Raw genomic sequence first — 19,785 nt, 5'->3', positions numbered from 1 at the left:
AAACGTGCAAGAAGAGCACTTCTCTTGGTTCTCTAGGTGCCGTTGAGCAAGGCAAGAGACAGACAGTCTGATGAGGGCCCAGAGTTTCACAGAGGAATCTCACCACACCACAGCCGCCCACTGTGAACTCTGTCATTAAGATAGATTACTGCTAGTTACCCTCGGCCAGCACTGACTCGACACACACCGCAGATGAAAGACAGCGAGCTAGATACTACTTGGCTTCCAGGCTCAAATACAGGATATCATCCCAGAGGGATAATGTGGCTAATGTCTCCCCCTTCAGTCTACTTTGGGATTCAAGTTTCTTGAGTATCAGTGAACACGTTTTTCCATCTTGTGGACACATTATTAGCCATAACTTGGGAGTAGGAAATCAAAACATCACAATCCCTCAACACACTTGGCTGGATGTTGTTGTTTTCCCCCGGCTGCCAAAAGAATTGCGCAGACGGTTAAGCGGTGCCAGTATAATCCACATTGAGAGGAGCCGAATCAGATGGTGATGTGGTGAGCCGTCTGTGTTGTTTTGTGCCTGTCTATCAGAAGGCCGGGGGAAGCTTCCTGCCATTTTGCTGGAGAGCAGAGTTTCTTTGAAGGGACAGGAAGGCAGAACTGCATTTCCCACAGCCTGATGTGGGCTGCTGGACAAGACCTGACTTCTCTCTCTCTCTCTCTCTCTCTCTCTCTCTCTGATTGAAGCACAGACACTCAAACACACACACAAATGCATTCAGATACAGCCATTAAAAACAAGATGCACAACAAGTCGTACATAAATAAAGTCCTTCACACACGTAGCCTCCCCCACAGAGGTGACAGTCAATTCCCGGCTCACAATAAAGCTGGAATAAGAGTTTGAGAGTCTGCGCTATAGTGAGAAGGCCGTCATTTTGTGGGACGGTTCCTTCTAATTACAGACAGCGTCACAGGGGCCACACAGACAGGAGCAAGGTTATTTCTGTGTGGCACTGGAATGTTCTGCAAATAATCCCAGAGCACGAATGCTCAAACTGATACTCATACCATTCCTCTGCAGGAAATTTGTCTTTATGTTAAGTTTGCGGAAAGTGAAAGAGAGGTGACCGCAGAACTGCAGCAATTTAGCGAGACTGGAATGTCTCTCTGATTATAGTGACAACGTCTTCTCTTGTGGCGGCTCAGACTACTACACAGCATGGCTTCCACTCAATGGCTTTTAATGACATGCATGCATCTTGCTTTCTCTGTGATCAGGTGCAGCAGCATCACATCATTGTCAATATTACCATTATTAACATAGAGCAGAAAGTTCATTCTTTTCTTTGAATGAAAAATATCTATGCACCAGGGAAATTCTGCCATCACAATAACATGGAAAACAAACTAATCTGAGGCACAAGACATTACAGCCTCGATTGTTTTTTCCTCCTCTACGGCCTGATTCTTAATAAGTCCTCTGATTAGATTCCTCCGTCGATATCAGTGGGCACCGGTACTCACGCCATGGCGCTCAAAACAAACAGTTATTCAGCTCTGCCATTTGTTCTAAAAGGTGTGGGGCTGGGAGTGCAGAGGAGAGGGAGGGTGGGAAACTTCAGCTGAGCTACTGTACATATCTGAGCCTTGATGTGGCAACAATGTGTTCAGCGGAGGACGGGTGCCGGAGTGCTGGGTCACTTCCTTCCTACCGAGGCTGAGAAAGAAGTGGGAGACCAGACGAACCGAAAGGCATTGGCCAGATACTGATTTCAGATCAGCGGCCGGTCCTGTCTGTTAGCGGGAGAGGACGGAGGTGAGGTTTGTCCTCGGGCTGCGTGTGAAGGAAGGCAACGTCGGCGAGCGTGGGAGAGTGTGTAGGGAGAGGTGAGAGACACCTTAGGCCCTGTGTGAGCCCTGGAGCTCCGTAAATGGACCCGGTGGTGTGCACACACACACACACACGCACACACACACACACACGCAGACACACACACTCGGACCATCTATTAGTGTTACCTAACTAAGCACTTGAACAATGACCAGTAGCTAAACTTCCTCGCTTTGTCTGCCTCCGTATAACTTCACAAGAGCTTTCAGACTGTTCTCACACAGACACACAAATACTTGTTTTGTTTCTCACTTTTACACACAAACACTCTCACAAGCACATGCATACACAGATGGGTAGAAGAAAAAGAAAAAAATTAAGCTTTACAGCATTGCAATCTGTGAGAGCGTGTCACCAAGATTTGATATCATGTTTAGAGACTGCTGTGTCTTAAAAGTACCAAGCCCCACACGATAACTGCATTGCAGGCTTATCGAACTAAGTATAAAATGGGCACACATGTCCATTTTCTGTGCCAGGAACTGTTGTTGCCTCAAAAAAAAAAAAAAAAAAAGAGAGCAGTCATCATAATCCATGACGGAGACAGTTTATCAGACGTAGAGGGGCTGAGGAGGTCAGTGAGAAGGGAAGTGTTGTCTGTAAAACTGTAATAACCTCTCTCACCCTGGACATCCATCAGTCGTCTGAACCCTGGCAACGAATCAGCTCCCACTCTGCCCCTGCTGACCCTCAACTCGAGCTCTCTTCAGATTACGCACGTGCAAGCACACGTACACACACAACCCCGTATTCAAACCGTCCCTGGAAATCGCTGGTATGTGTTTATGCGAGTGAACTTCTGCAGAAGCCCTTTATCTCAGCAGTTCCATTAGACTGTGAGGGATTGGCTACCTGGCGGACAGACAGAGGAGAGTGGTCTGCCCCACTGACCCTCGGCTGGTCTCTGTCCATTCTCCCACGGGCCCCTATTTCACCCTTCACTCAGATAACTGGATACCCACAATTTGACAAACTTGGCAGTTCAAATATGACTCAAACAAATGAAGGTAGTAACTATGGGTACTGGTTTTCTGAAACCAGTGTGTAGCCACAATAGGTTATTAATATTAAAGCGTCTGCCACTCTGAACAAATAGGAGCATGTTAGAGCTCTCTCTGAGGAAAAAAAAGAAGATTTTCATGAATACATTATTCATAAATAGTAACTGATCAGACTGGTATTGCTGAAGTTATGAGCGTACAAAACACTGTTTTCTGGAGAGCATCATCTGTATTTTTGAAAAAAAAATTTGAAAATTATTTATATGTTACCCTTTAGCCACCAAGCCTTAAGTTAGCCAGTGTGAGCTACAGCAGAGCTGCACCCCTGTCCAAGAAAGACATGGCACAAACCCAAGTATAAAGTAAAGCAGCAACATAACATAACACACAAACACAGAGTCCTTACCAGGTATGCGAATGAAGGACCATCCATGTCGCGGGTAGAGGGCCATCACACCCCCATGGCATTGTGGGTGAAAGGTATTGGCCCTCAAACGCCAGTCTGAGGCAAGTTCGGGGGAGCCGTAGAGGAAACACTGTTTAAAGACTGTGCCCCCTCCACTGCGTGTCACCCGCCACTCGTACTCTGCACTGCGGTCGTTACAATAGCGCTCCATCGGAACTGCTGTCACCTTGGAAACCAAAAAGAAAAGATACGATTTTTCTACATTTTATAGCAAAAGAACGTATTGTGCGGTGAAAGAAGGAAGATTTTATAATAATACACACATGTTACAAATAGGTTGACATACAATGTGTGCCATTACTTTTACTAAGCAATACATTTTATTACAATACGTTATTCAAAACATTTGTTTTGGTCTGCATGATGCCGGCTATTTCTTTTTTTTTAAATTACATTTTTTATTAATAAACGTTAAGAGTTGTACCACTAAGAGACCTACACTAGAGATAGAGGGGAAAAAAACACTGAATCAGCAGGTTCTGTGTGTGTGTGTGTGTGTGTGTGTGTAGGAGAGGGTCAAGCGGAAGCTTAACCAATAGTGAAGAACCTAGCAAGAAGCCCTTTTTTAAAGGCTCTGTTTGTTTTAAAAGCAGCTGGAAGCCACAGTGGACAACCCCCACACCCCAACCACACACAGTCTCCCACACATACAGTCTCCCACACACACAAACAGTCAGACCCACACACACACACACACTTCACAGATAAGACTTGCTCATTGTTGAAAGCCTACAAAGGCAATGTGCACAGTGTTTCCCTCTTCCTTTTCCACGACCACCCAAATGGTTGTCTGTCTTAAACGGGTCAGCGCACAAACACACACACACACACACACACACACACACCTGGGTGTGGCGGCTAGCAGACTTGGTGCAGTGTGGGCTGGCAGGGTCGCAGCGTTGAGGTGGCAGAGTTTCGACTAGGGATCACACGTCTGTGTGTCCCATTATGCCAGTCCTTAAGGCTGTGAACACCAGTCTGAAAAAAATACACACACACACACCACACACACACAACACACACACACACACCACCCACACACACACACACCCACACACACACACCACACACACACACACACACACCACACAACACACACACCACACACACTTAGTTCAAATTTACTATCCCACAAAACTTGTTTTGAAATTGATGAAATTGCTAATAATTCAAAAAAACTAAACTGATCCTGCGCACCTTCTGAATGGATTCATGCTTTGTATTGGGCAAAGTGAAGAAAAAAAGGGAAAAAAGAGTTCCGCAAAACAGAGTAAATAAACCGATAGAGGTTACAGAGTCTACTCTAACAGTATATTTGAATTTTTTGGTACAGCCTAAAACGTTATTGAAAATGTCAGCTAAATGCTTCAAACGCCGCTTATAGGATTTCAGTTGTCACGGATACACCCACTAAGATGTGTGTGTGTGTGTGTGTGTGTGTGTGTGTGTGTGTGTGTGTGTGTGTGTGTGTGTGTGTGTGTGAGATGCCACCAAAATGGTGGATACACAGTGCCACCTAATGGTTATCAAATGATATCCATTCTAGCCAGACCCAGGTCAACTCCATGGGTTAGTAAGTCCTCTTTTCTCTGCTCATCGGATTTGATAGGTCAAAATATGTGTGTTGCAGCTGCACCAGAGCAGATACTGGTTTCTGAAGCCGATGTGTAGTCAATACATTATGAGTATTAAAGGGTTTAAAACTTTCAACAAATAAGATTTTAGAGCTCTCTGCGGGAAAAAAAAAAAAAAAAGATTTTCATGAATAAATTTCTTCATAATTCAGACAAGACATAACGTTGCGAAACTACTGCGTGTTGCCATTTCAAAAGTGGTAACAGAGATAAAAGTGAGACACACATTCAATACATATTGTATGACATGATGAAAAGCTATAAAAGTAAAAACATGTAGTGAAAATTGCCCGGTTCTCTCAACCTCTCAACGGGAGCAGCAGGACAGCTGAAAGCAGTAGTGAGAACACTGTCGAGTCCACAGCCAGGGAGAGATGAGCCAAGCAGAGAGAAGAGGCACTGAGTGCCAGCAACACGCAGCTTCGAAAGAAAAATGAGAGTTGAAAGAAGTAAACGGCGGGGGCGAGCAATTTTTTTTAGAAGACTTATGTGGGAGTGTGGGGGTCAACATGGTCGTACAGTATAGCTCCCAGTGTCTCTCTTCTTCTCATATTTGGAACTTCTTATATTTTTCTGCTCGGGGGGGGGGGGAGCTAAGACACTCGCAGCCTGCTCTGCCCACGTGTCAGGCCAAGAGAGAATGAGGTGAATGGAATAACCCCGACAGCAATTTCTCCTGAGTCTTTCCACACCACACAAGTTGAGTGAGAAATGTGTAAGGACGGTAACGTGATACACGTCTGCCAGTTGGGTAACTGTTTAAGTGAAGAACAGTGACTAAACTAGATCCGCAGCTGTCCGTTTTATTTGAACTGGCACCTATGCTTTGTACTGTCTCTTTCTCACCACATTAGTTTCCAACTTGCCAAATAATACAAAAGAATTGGAGGAAATATGGGATGTCTCAAGTAAACCGGGTTTTCCTTCTGCAGAATCCAACACATATGAAAGCATTTGAGTGCGGAAACCAACTGTGATTTGCTCATTTATCTCTAAGATACTGAACTGACAAACATTACAGACTGCTAACTACAATAAAGTTGATGAACAATATACAACTGTTTCCAAATCTCCATAATCACAGCAACATATTGGTGTGGGCTGCATGGATGGCCAAAATGATAATCACAATTATTTTGTCACAACATTTCCATGACCCATTTATTGTCACAGAGGCTATTTATAATCTGCTTTCACATCCATATTGTCTACTTCCTCTTATGTTGAAGTTGTATGTTGTACATACATACAGCTGCAACCACATAAATGAAAATTATACTGAAATAAAAAGCCTAGGTTTTTTTTTTTTTTTGTTTTTTTTTTTTTAAATGTATCTCTGAGAAGCTCCTTCACTGTTTTCAACAATACTAACTAAAGAGCTAGAGAGACAGGGAGTGTGATGGATTACAGCCTACACACAGTTACACACGTCTGTTGTATGAAATGTCTGTATCGTCACGCGCTGCATTTTTATGAACTTGATATTCTGGCCAGGGGCATTCTCTCGCCCAGGTCCCGCAGGCTCCGTCTCACACCGCTGTTCTCTACCAACTGAAGTTAGTTGCATTCAATAACGTCTTCGTGGTTTTTCGCCGTGGCGGCCGCGATAGCAGTTACCCGCGAAACAACTGGTACAAATACAGGTTTGTCTCTCATGCCTAACACTATACAACTGGTGTTAATAACAAAACTGTGGACAAATGTCTGAAGTGTGGACAGAAGCTGTGTCTCTTCATGTTCCTGGGACCGTGTAGTGAATGGGGGCGGCTTACTCTATCCTCGTGGCTGTTTTCATCTAGAAACTAAGCTGCGCGTGTGCAGGGAACAACTCGACTGGCTCATGATCAGACAGTGGTTACACGAACGTTAGACCTGGCTTTGCAAAAAAACCTGGACCTTCTAAAACGGAATGATGACGCATTTTGAAATATCGCTCCATCACGAAAATTTGACTGCGGGAACCAAAATTGTGATCGTGATTAAAACTCGATAATTGTGCACCCTACATTGGTTCCATAAAAGGTCTACAGTATGACACTAACTCCAACCTCTGTTCCGACCATCGGTGTTCTCGAACCAGTTTCCCTGTAAGCACTGTATCCTCTGGGGTGCTGAAAAAAAACACAAGTCAGCCAAATAGTTTCATATCACACCAATATTTAAATGGATTATTTATATGGCTCTAATTGTGTATCCATCGCTAAAATTGTGTCAAAAACAGAAGGGCTTTCATATTGATGTTACTTTTTGCAGAAATAGATGCTACCTGCTCTGGACGAGAAACTAAAATGTTAGTCCTATTTTTTTCTCTGCACGTCTGACACTAGTAGTACAGAGTGGGTGCTGGACTGCACAACCCTGGAGACATACAGAAGTGGAGAGACAATTGTATTGTGTAACGGGCTGCAAGGATTAGGTTCCCCAACCGGAGCCAAGGAGGGAAGAAGCCAGGGCAAGAGGTCGAGCTGTGTGGCCAAACACTGACTGATGCTCTGTGGAAAGTGTTTAGCATTGTCACAGCACATGCCTTACTGCTGGAGTTCCTCCTGTCTGTCCCTCCACCCACATCCACTGCAGAGGCTACTCAAGGGGGGTTTGACATAGATGTTTAGTATGAGTGTGCGTGTGTGTTTGTTGTTTCTCACCTTAGAACGGGCTTGTTTCGTGTTTACAAAATTGGTGGGTGCTGTGTCAGCCACAATGATGTCCTTGCGAGACACACCACTTGCTCCTGGGCTGTGACCTCCCGCTCTCCACCCGCGAGTGTCTCGCGTTCTCCTGACCCCTTCTTCAAGGCCAAACAGCGCTGATGGTGTAGCCGATATGCATCTTGAGAGACAGAAAAGGGCTAACCATCTGTGAAAGAAAAATAGAAGGTGGCAGGATAGGAAAAGATAGAACTCCTTTAAAGTATACTGCATAACCATATCTACTGTGTAAGTTGCATTATTGATTATTTAACAGAATTGAAACTTGGAACTTAAGCCCACCTTACTAAGGCGCCTTGCAGCATTAGATTGGACATCTCAGCCGGTGACACGTCGATGAAGCGCAGGAAGGAGAACAGCTTCCTTTGTCATCACCTGGAGGGGTTAGAAACAGAAAATAGAATAAGAAATAAAACTAAACAAAGAAACTAAATAAGACAAAGGTGAAAGAACACCAGGGAGAGGAAAATGACAAAAACAAAGAAGGAGGAGGAGAAAAAGAGAGACCTGGGGTGACTACTCCTAGTTTCTCACCTTTGTGAAAAGAGACTGCTGGATGTGATTTGGAGAGAAGGGAGACAACGCACTTGAAGTAATCTGAGGAGGAAGTAGAGACAGACAGGTTACAGCACTTAATGTGAGTACAAGCAACAGAGACAATTGTCTTGTGTTATAAATTCCGACTCCCTCCATTCCAGTCCGACCCTTACTTTTTAGTATGATAGCTTATATGGTAATAGCTTGATCAGCAAATGTGCACAGGACAAAGATTTGCCCAGAAAAAGTAAATATTCAAAATTGTTAACACAGTAATTTAAAATTTAAAATGTAAACCTATCCTATTCAAACAACGCAGCAGTAGAGACCTGCTTCACTGGATTTCAGCACACTGTCGAAGTGCATCTGCGTGGAAGGACTTCGTGTTTTTGGCCTGGTTGTGTGCGTGGATGAGGCCACGACGGTGGAGGAACTTAGACATGATGTAGGCTTAAGGGAACATGTGGAAAGGAGAACGCGTCTCCTGGCGCTCAACAGTCAGGGTGGTTACACACCTAAACACACAGCCGGTGCATTTAGAAGAAAGAAAAAAGGCACCAGCACCTCAAAGACTGCCATTCATTGTTTAGTTGTACATCTGAAATGATATTTCCACTCATAAAATGTAGCTCTATTATTACTTTTGGAACATCCTTTGAAAATCTCTGTACAAAAAAAATAAAACAAGTTTTAAATGAAATGATACTCCAAAAAATCCTCATTTATTAGGATTAATAACAGCCATTAATCATCGGGACTGCTGCGTCTGACAAACAACCCATGCTCTTTACGCCGTGATCGTCTTTTGTGCTTGGTTCTATTTTTCCACGGAAGCCAAAAGAAGGCCAGCCCCGGCTCGTACCTTCCTGACCTGCATGACCAGGTTCATGAGGGAGGAGGTGGTGCTGTGGGACTGCTGGCCGTGCCAGGACGACTGCCAGCAGTCCTCGATGGGACTTGTTCCTCAGAGCCTGGTAGAGCAACCTCTGCCGGGACGTCAGCTGGCAGTAGGTCAGGATCTCAATCTGGAGACGGAAAGGGAAACAAGTGTGTGTTAAAAAATGAAAAAATATAATAAAGTCTAAAACCGACTAAGCTATTAAAACTGTGCTACAATCACACATCATTGCTACTACTTGCTGTATCCCTCTACTATTGTACATTTTCATTCTCTCAAACTGAATGATCAAAAGAAAATGATTTAATTGGCCAGTGACACTGTTTTTGTATTTGTTTAGTTTCTGGCTGATTGAGGATCCATTATTTTACGATGAATTAAACAAAAAAGAAGGTTTATATAACTGACAGTATATAAATATAAATATCATATCCCTGGACGCTTTCACAGTCACAGTGTATTGTTTGTAATTGTTTTTAATTTCTAAATGTCTTAAAAAAAAAAAAAAAAAAAAAAGGAGAAAAAAAGATATACAATATTTTAACAAAATACATTGATTTCAATATTGCAGCAAATTGTAGATTGATTATTGGTGCTTTTACAAAATATTTACACAAATTATAAATTATCACCATATTGTATATACAATACTAAGTGGGAAAGGCAATAATAAAACAGCTAGAGCACATACATCAATTTACTGTAATGTAGCCTTTAAAAAGGAAAAGACATATTACAATGTCCAAATCGGAGCCGATTGCTAGCCTCATGATCGATGTCGTATAACATTGATGTTTTGCCCACCCTGGACAACAGTGAATGAAAATTCTTGGACCTGGTTAGTAAAAGATTGATTTACAAGTAATGCTTGGCCACATGTATAACATGTGGCAACAGTGAAGACAAATGATCCACGTTACTGCTTTGTTATCCCTCCACTGAACACACAGTATTTTCACAAACCCAAATCTCTGGTTTGATCTAGTGTCACGCTTTGATGAAAGCAATGAATTGAACATCAACAACTGTAAAACCCAACCATGAACCACAAGGAACTTCGCCGGTTACTATTGGCTTCAGAGTCTGGCAAAACGGAGAAATCAACAGTGGAGAAGAAAAGGAAGTGGGCTGGCAGGACTGTATGGTGTTGCGAAGGAGAGCGAAAAAGACCACTGTGGGGAGCGTGAACTCTGCATTCTTCTGACTCGTGTATCGAGACTCCCACAGTGTGTGAGTGGTGTGTGTCTTGTGTGACAGCAAGAGACTCTGAGTCCAACATCTGTCAAGAGGTCTGCCAGCACAAGATTATTACAACCCATTTCTGCGTCATGATGTGTACGAGGAGACGGATGGAGGAAGATGCCAGGTTTTTAATCAGGAGAGGAAGAATTAGAGGCGACATGGTATTGACAGATGTAATTTATATCATTTTGTTCAATAGTGCGCCATAATCTTCATGAAAAACCTGAATCCCGTTTAGATTACACGTGTGAAAACCTTTCCCTCAAAATATGTAAAAAAACGTCATATAAAAATGAGACTGCTATTGCATTATGTCAATGTCCAATACCTGTGCAGCTGTGGACAAAAAGCATGGTTCAGTAAATACAGAGAAGAAAGTTGGCTCATCTACCTTGTCCACAGCTCGTTTTCCACATCCTTCTTGATTCTGCGCAGCAGAAAGGCTTGAGGATCATGTGCAGTCTGGAAAGTTGGTCTGGACACAAACAACAATCGTTTTAGCTAGAGAACCATCACATGCAACACTGAACAAAGATAAGATAAATGACATGACAATGATGAAATGACTCGGTCGGCAGCGGAAAATAGAAGCAAGGAAAAATGTTTCCGAGACCCAAGAGTTTGTACTCACTCTCGTCTATGGCGGACTGTTTTCAGCGGTGGCTCTCGATGTCCTGGAGAACCACTCGTTAAACTCTTCATGGGAATCGAACAATGTGGCATGATGAAGTGCAGCAGGGCCCACAGCTGAGAGACAGAATAACACGCAGTCGTCAAGAACTCTTTTTGCTCACATTGACTCGCATGAGACCGCACACACACACACACACACACACACACACACACACACACGCACACAAACACGCACACAAACACACACACAAACACACACACACACACACACACACACACACACCACACAACACACACCTCAGCCATCGTGTTCTGGATGGCTCCCGTGAGCAGCATCGGTTTCGACACTGGACTGCGAAGGATCTTCCACCGAACGCTGAAACACGAGGAACCAGAACCGTAATCACACCAATTACTCAGCTGTGGACCACCATTTGTACCGACTGTATGTTTCTCATTTCAGATTTAAACTTTTTCGAAACATTTTGTGACCAGGTTTGTAGATTTTGGCCAGTGTCCAATAGACCATGAGATGATGCATACTTATGTAGTTGTACGATGACAACTACATTTTTACACAGCTTTTCAGACTTTTTGTGATTTCAAAACGTTCAGGCCAGGTATTCACACTGCATGTGAAATCTATTTAAAGAACTCATGTTAGCACAATATCACATTAACTCTCAGAGACGTAACTCACCATTATATTTTATATCACTATTCTTTTGTGTCGTTAGTTAAAAATAGGTAAATCCTGCTGAAACTAGTGGTGATCTGGGAAAGTGCAACTAAAAAATGCCACTACAAGTGAAATCTTCAAATTTAAGCATATATTTTGACTCCATTAAAGGGGAACTATGCAGTTTTTTTGTAGCTTAATTTACCTTAACTGAACACTTTGGAGTCTTTGGAATGGTTTTGTGACTTTTTTGGATTGAATGGTGGTCGTCTCGCTCCCCACTATCGTCTGTGAGCGGGAAACCCCGCCTTGCAACTTTGGGCCGGCGAGTAGTCGGCCGAATTGCAGGAGTATGGGTGATATCAGTTCTCGCGCTGTACACGAATAGCTTCATGGCACGGCAAACATACGCCATTCAGGTACCGGCTAACAAGTACGATGAGGTTTTTCACATTATCGTCATGGCTGAGCCGGCGAAAAAGGAGCAGAAAACTAGGAAAGCATTGTTGGAGGAACAGAAAGAGAGGAGACAGCAGACTGACCGAGCGAGGAGTCAGGTACAATAAACCTAGGGCTGCAAAATATCTATTCTGAAGCTGCAGGGGGCTCTATAGAGAAGCTGGCAAGCAAAAAGCGGGAAAACAGCGAGAATGCCCAAAACTGCATAGTGCCCCTTTATTGAGTGGGCTAAAACACCAGTATGGTCCTCTAAATCAAGTATTGGGTATCACCCCATTTTAACACAGAAACCCTGCTATGTGTTCATGACGACACAGCGAGCATGTTAATATTTTACCTGGTGCTGCTCTTCAGTGCCTGGCCTCATCCAACCATGTACTGCCACTGACCCTCTGAAAGTACTTGACGTCCTGGCCCACCAGCTGGTAGCTTGTGATCACCACATGGCACGGTGCATTTTGCGTGTAAAGGGTTTTCTATTCAGACATAGACCAAACATAGATAGAGACAAGTTATAACAAGAAAAAGAAACCACAATAGGAATTATTAAGCAAGCAGTACAACAAAGCATTCATTGCATTGTATCGTCACAACAGTGGGTGTTCATAATCATCAACATTGTCTTCTCTTCCTTACCTGGCTCCAAAATTTCCGAATCACCTTGCGATCGTGTGATTCCCCAGTATGGCAACACCTAACGACAAACAAGAAGTTCAAACAAGAAAACAGGAATCAGCTCTGTCAGAAACTCAACCTAACCTATGCCAAACTTACTCTTGCTAAACGCTTACTTTTACGTTAGCAAAGTAATGAAAACAGACGACGCTGATGTTCCCAAGGGAACCATTTAGGCATAGCATGTATGAATCACAGTTTCTGTTGTTGAGTTGATAATAAATGTGATGTGACAAGATTTACACATCATTACATCACTCAACGCCACACTGGAATCCATTGTTTTTTAGTCTTCTTGCTTTGAGTTTTCAGAAGCTTATCTTCAAATGGTGAAGGGTCTTTTCACACTTCATTAGCAACACAGACTGGAATTGATTTATTTTCAACACTGTGTGTGTGGTTGTGGTGTGTGTGTGTGTGTGTGTGTGTGTGGTGTGTGTGTGTGTGTGTGTGTGGGTGTGTGTGTGTGTTGTGTGGTGTGTGTGTGTGTGTGTGTTTAACTATATCCGTGGGGTCCAAACAACCGGGAGCTCAAGTTTACAGGCTTTTTAAGGGTTAAGACTTTAGGTTAGAATCAGGTTATGGTTAGGGTGAGGGTTAGGGTTAGGCATTTAGTTGTGTGGTTAGGGTTAGGCGCTAGGGATGCATATGCATTATGTCAATGACGGGTCCTTATTAGATAGTGCCACCGCGCTGTGTGTGTGAGTTTGTGCAAGCATAGCCTATACATTCGGAGCCCGCCTGGGGTCAGCGGAGGAAAAAAAAACTATTCCATGCACCACGGATTCAAACATCCATGCTCACGGTTTATTAACGTGACACGTAGGAGATATTCACAAATTCAAACTTCGGGGATCATTACCTATAGCAAAATGATATCAAATCACTAACAGGCCTGTCAAGGCCTGTTAAGACGTGCAAAAGTGATACAAGTGCAGCCACTCAAAATCTACAACAACAGCTTTGGAGTCATAACATAGGCTATGCTACCATGTTTGTACAACTTGCCCCCTGATGGTAGTTCTAGACATGCTTGCAGCTTTGAGGCCTTTATCTCGTCAGTTCTCAGATGTTTGCAAGAGCAACGCACACGGGGTTCATTAGAGGAGTGAAAACCACAAAATAAAAAAGAGAAAGAAATAAGAAGATTCCCACGGACGTGTTTTGGTGTGCAGGTTTTTCGCTGCCGGTGCCACTCAGCAGTGTCAAGATTCTCACCTTGAATTTGGGCACAAAGCGGTGAACTCCTGATGCCAATTTGTTGTTGTGGATGCAGAGAGATGATCAGGACGGACCCCAGATGTTTCTCTCTCTGTGCAGGAACAAAAAAAAAAGACTACGTCGTCAGCCACCCCAACAGGTGGCCTTTGTTATTGTGAGTGAGCACCCATAACAGGAAACCCTGGAGGAACACGGCATGTATCTCCCTGTCAACGATAGCTCGATTCTGAAATGCACACATTTCCCCTGATTCAATTTTTTTTTTACTGGTTTTGGTGTTCTGAAACGTAACGATCTCAGTGGTGGAAAATCAGCTTTTTCACAACAATGATATCAAGAAATGTGAGTCATCGAGTGGAAATGCACGCCAGTAACAAGGGACTGGTTAAAGATGCAGGTGCACAAAATAGCTGGATGTTAGATTTGTTCATAGGTCAGTAAAAACAGCAGAGACAATTGAATATTCCACAAAACGTTTTGGAAGTGTGTGATGAATGAAAGCCTTTGGCCTGGTGCTCTGGCTCACCTCTGCTAAGTGGGCCAAAAGGCGCTACTCTGGACGGTCTTCCCCAGCCCCATCTCACTGCCAGATTCCATTGATTCCCTGCGAGAGAGGAAAACAACAGGAGAGAATATATCTCAATGTCATCAATGTGTATAAATAAGCACATATAAGAATCTTGAATGCCAAACCCCCATCCAGACTGCATCCATTCTCAACATCTGCTGGCCTAAGAGAACACTGCAACTGATTTCATGGTTAGTGCTTTCACACACATGTGAGTGCAGATATTCCGGGTTATCTAATGCCATATTATAAGTATACCCTACAAAAGCATTACCATTGATTAGCAACTCATACCTCTAGCACAAAATGACACAATAGACAAAAACAAACAAATCCAACAGGTCTCTAATGTCAAGACAGACGTGTCTACCTGTTCATAGAGGTTGGCCAGCCATTCATCCCTGGAGTTGGTAACCCTTGATTTGCCGTTGAAGAAGTGGCTGAGGAATTTCTTCACCTGCATGGATGGACGGGTTAGAGAGGCTGTAGCTCTCTCAAACCCAGAGCCGGCGCCTAGGATGGGCCCACTGCTGAATGGACGACGCACGCGACTGTCCTTACCTCCCGTCAAACATTCGCGTCTACAGGGAAACAGTTGGGGATTAGCACAGTACAGACAGCGTAGAGTGAGTGCGTGAGTGAGTGGAGTGAGTGAGTGAGTGAGGTGAGTGTGTGTGTGTGTGTGTGTGTGCACGCGTGCATCAATTTACTCTCTCTTGATGAATCTGGTAGGCTTCTTTGGCGTTCCTCAAGGCCTGGGACTTGTAGTAATCGCTATCTGAATCGCACACAATCGACGTGTGCATTAAAACAAAAGAATCAAATTTAAGCCCACATTTCTAGCATATTAACAATAGCATATTACTCACTCTTAAACATTTTACAAAGAATACCATGTATTTTCTGACTACACAAAAGACAATTAACGTAAAATAGCGTCATAGTCACAGCAGATTGTAATTGATAGTGATCTGCTGGTTGACAAACAACGGCCATAAACACACACACACACACACACACCACACACACACACACCACACCACACACACACACACACACACACACACACACACACACACAACACACACACACACACACACACACACACACACACACACACACACACACACCACACACACACACACACACACACCCACACCCACACACACCAACACACACACACACCCCGGGGAGGGAAAAAATAACAATATAGACTGAGGTGGGCATAAATTTACTGATAACTGGCCCATTTGCCCTTTACTGATGATATTGATATATGTCTGGTTACTTAGTAAGACAATAAAACATGTCAGCATCAATACAGAGTTTCAGTTACTAACTGACTCTGCTCCATAACAGGATGAATTTGACTGAGCTGTTCATACCATATCCTCTGTCCCTTGGACCATTACACCGCCCCGATGTCAAATCTTCTGTGCGCCCGGAGTCTTCCAGTCTTGCTCAGAATTTCCTCTGAGCGTCCTCCTGCTGACCCCCCGTGCTGGCTTACCGCCATGAAATGAGCATACAGCTCTGTCTGGGTGATGAGGAAATTCAGTTTGCTCGGCTGCTGACCTTGGCTCGAGAGACAGAGATAGGCAGAGAGAGTTTTTTTTTATGTTTACAAGACTATAGGGATGCAATATTCCCAGCAAATTAGCTGTAGATAGCAAAAGCCATATAGGGCTAAAGACCACACTTTTCTCCACCTACTTCTCTCATCTCTTCGTCCAGCTTCCGTTGCTCCAGGGCCTCCTTCTCTGCCTCTTCCTGTGCCTTCTCCACTTTGTCATATTTTCGTCAAGAAAGCATCATCTCCTTGGTGAGGCGGCGAGCCGGGGTAACGTTCTCCTTACAGTTCTTCTGGGCCTGGATGGCTGCAGCAGCGAACCTCTCTCATGCACTGATGAGCCAACTGGGACAAAGAAAAGAGTTCACTGCTGCACTTATCTACATTAACCTTCAAAAGTTCAGTTAACACAACAGCATGTGTTCCTTTACTTTAACCTTTTTTTTTTATTACATATTAACCCCTGAGTAGAGATGGGCAATAGAAACGATATGCAATATAGATGAGGCAAAACTGGCCTATGACAAGGTATTAATTATAGTGCACTATTGCAATAATGCTGTTGATGCAATCTACCCGCAAATTTAGAGCCACCAGCTGCGAACGTCTGCAACGCACTCATCGTCATCTTGATAACATGGCTGAAGGCGATACGGAGGAGCTGGGGAAGACGACCGGTGCAACATCCATTATTTAGACCTGATTTCGGAGATGAGGCCGCCACCGCAGGACCTGTGATGGAGCCGTACCACGGAGCATTTCACCAGCCGGACAATTCACTATATAACGCTCGATTAGAATCTTAGCAGCCGGGGTTCGCAGACATCGTAACGTCCCCGCTGAACATACGGCGGTATGTATGTATGATTATGTATGTCATGTATGTGTATGTGTGTGTATGTGTGTGTGTGGTGGTACACAGTGTGTTCTGCCTGTTTAGCATTTTTTCTGTCTACGGCATGGCACTACTGTAAGAGAAATTTTCTACTTGAACACTTTTCTTTCAGTTGGCGATATACTGTATGTGCTTTAATACCGCAGTATCTTATTCAAACAAACATTACTGTGCTATCAGATTTTGCACTTGATTATGTTTGCATTCGATGGGATTAGAACTAATGTAGGGGTCCTTTAGATGGTTGTGCCGACAAGGAAGAAACCCAAACGTTTAGCTTTTTATTGTTAAAGTCTCGTCTCAACAGAGCACTTCATTTTATTTTTACGCAACATTATGTTGTTAGATCTACAGTTGTTGCCAAAAAAACAATAGAATGTCTCAAAACTTACATACGCATTCTTGCTCTTTTAAAAAAAACACATACATTTAGCGTTGGCTCTTCTTAGGGTCTGGTAAACTGTTCTGAAATAGGTTTTTTATAATTTTATATAATGGTGATATATTCGGTTATCGCAAACGACTGCATGTTATCTCTGTTATGTGATTTTAGGCCAATCGCGCGTGCCGACCTCAGAGGTCTACGGGCATTTTTTACAATTTCTTTTTGATTCACCTTTTAAGTGGCTCTTGCATTACCTGAAGTTTTCTTATCAAATGTCCAGAGCAAACAACTTTCTGTGTAGTTATGCCCAAATTTGAGCAATGTATAAAGAGATAAAAAAGTCAACCTCAGTTGTTGCAATATGAAAATTTCTCAAGGTCAGGTTGTGTGTTGTCTTGAAACGAGGTTTACAAAAAGTTGGGTTTAACAACGGGAGTAAGTAATGTCGAATATGAAATTGTTGTAAATATCACGTTTGTGGTAGGAGTGTTGTCATACATCGCTGGACTCGCCGTGCGGTCTTTGTGTCCATCAGAGGTTAAGAAATTAATAAGTAATAAGTTCTAGGAACACCTCGGAACTTACAAAGCATATAGAACTAACATGCAAAAGGGGGTGGGGGATATCTAGTTTGAAGATATAATGACAAATAACATGTTACAATCAGTCAGAGGATATGATTGAAACACTGATTACTTTTAGTATTGGTCATCTACGTTTAATCTAGCAGAAGGTCTTCTTCGCTGAACAGACTGTGAAATAGGAATAACCGGATATTAGGACCATTTATTCAAAGGGTGATCTGAATTATTTCGCAAAAAACAGAAACCTTTGGAAGAACCACTTTTGGGACCTCTTTTTATCAGTGTTGTGCACTAACAACCTTGGGAATTCCTGTTTTAGAGATGGTGAGCCAAGACTGACTGCGACCAGGTGCAGTCAGCTGCTCGGTGGTGAATGTTTTCTTCTTTACTATGGGCGCGTGAGCTCGTGGGAAAACTTGCGAAGATCATTGGGGAATACGAGGACGCCATCATCCAGAAACTCTCCCTCTCCCGTTTCTCTTTTTCTTCACCTTTTCCATTTTGCTAAAAAAGAAAAAGATGGTGAAGATGCATAGAAAAAGTTTCAACTAGTCCACGTAATTAGAGTCTTTTTTTTCCCCCTGTTGGGTATTGGAAATTGCAGATTCTGGCAGATGTCAAGATTTTTTTTTTGTTTGTCTTTACCTTGATTTCTTCTAAGCTTTAATTTCTTCTTCTGGCCACAGTATGGCGCTGTTGCTCATCAGAAAGGGGTCATGAGTAGAGAGGAGTCCAGTGCTGAGTTACTGATATTGGTGAAAGCTGCCAGGACACATTATCAAATGAAAAAAACAACAAGATGTCACTACAAAAAAACAACATGTCAGAGATATTATTATATTACCAGTTTTGAGTGGTGTGTGTGTGTGTTGTGTGTGGGTGTGTGTGGTATGGATGTGAGTGGTGTTTGTGTGTGTTGTGTGGTGTGTGTGTGTGGGTGTGTGGTGCGTGTTGTGTGTGTGGTGTGTACCTCCCGGTCTGAGTGGAAACGTTGCTCTGATGCTGCCTGGGTAGCGAGGTAGCCTGGCATGTCGCAGCTCCTCCTCCGAAAACTGAAGTCAGAGTCTATGAGTCCTGTGTCCGATCTGTGGGTCGTCACTCAACAGGAACTCTGCAGGAGACAGGGGGGGGGACATGGTTAAAGGAATTGCTGCGGTGGCCTAACGGTATCTATAGTATAATAGATCTATGCAGTGTTTAGTAAGGAGATGAACGTTAGCAGTGAAAAGTCTGAAACAGGAGTGTAAAATACCTGAGCATTTGTTGTTACTCTTCAGCTTGGAGAAATTGTAGAGGCTAGCTTATTCGTGTTTGTCTGACTGGTTTCACAGGGGGACAAAAGAAACAACACCACCTATGATGTTGCATGAATCTATCTTCCACTGGTGTCACAGCTACATGACACCAGGATGCGTTAGGTAACATGGAGTAACATCAAATCAGTGTTGCTGTATGTCTTACCTTTACCCTGCACGCAGAATTCCAGTGAGGGGCTTTCCCTATGACAAGCAGTCCTCTGCTCAAGGTCTCACTCATTCACAGGTCATAGCTGTATGCTGAGTGCCGGAGGGGTGTCATAGGATAGCCCGGGTCCCCAATGAACCATCGCTTCAGTCACTGCATCACTAGAACACAAGAAGTAGGTAGCTGTAAGCTCGTTCAATGCAATCCTATATAATACACACACATCTCAATGTCGTGTGGATAGCCATAACGGGAACACTGGTGGCTGAAACCATAGGTCTAATGACCTGTCTAACTGATGGTCTACAGAAGGATGG

General features: G+C 43.4%; 1 protein-coding gene and 1 long non-coding RNA gene across 2 annotated transcripts in view; one reads left to right on the top strand and one right to left on the bottom strand.

Moving 5' to 3' along the window:
• ino80 (INO80 complex ATPase subunit) overlaps positions 1–19,785 on the bottom strand; it is a 56,775-nt gene that overhangs the window by 20,129 nt on the left and 16,861 nt on the right. The window contains 4 exon segments of the mRNA XM_032542315.1: positions 3,257–3,514; positions 4,162–4,245; positions 4,248–4,294; positions 14,027–14,028. Coding sequence (XP_032398206.1) covers positions 3,257–3,514; positions 4,162–4,245; positions 4,248–4,294; positions 14,027–14,028 — 391 coding nt within the window.
• Positions 11,791–19,785, top strand: part of LOC116705866 (uncharacterized) — a 14,848-nt gene continuing 6,853 nt past the window's right edge. The window contains exon 1 of the long non-coding RNA XR_004336071.1: positions 11,791–11,838. This is a non-coding gene — a long non-coding RNA (uncharacterized LOC116705866). The remainder of the gene's footprint in view (positions 11,839–19,785) is intronic.

Source organism: Etheostoma spectabile, chromosome 18 (assembly GCF_008692095.1).
Source record: "Etheostoma spectabile isolate EspeVRDwgs_2016 chromosome 18, UIUC_Espe_1.0, whole genome shotgun sequence".
NCBI lineage: Eukaryota > Metazoa > Chordata > Actinopteri > Perciformes > Percidae > Etheostoma > Etheostoma spectabile.
Note: the sequence above shows the minus strand (reverse complement) of the source record. Positions and strands in the feature narration are given on the sequence as shown.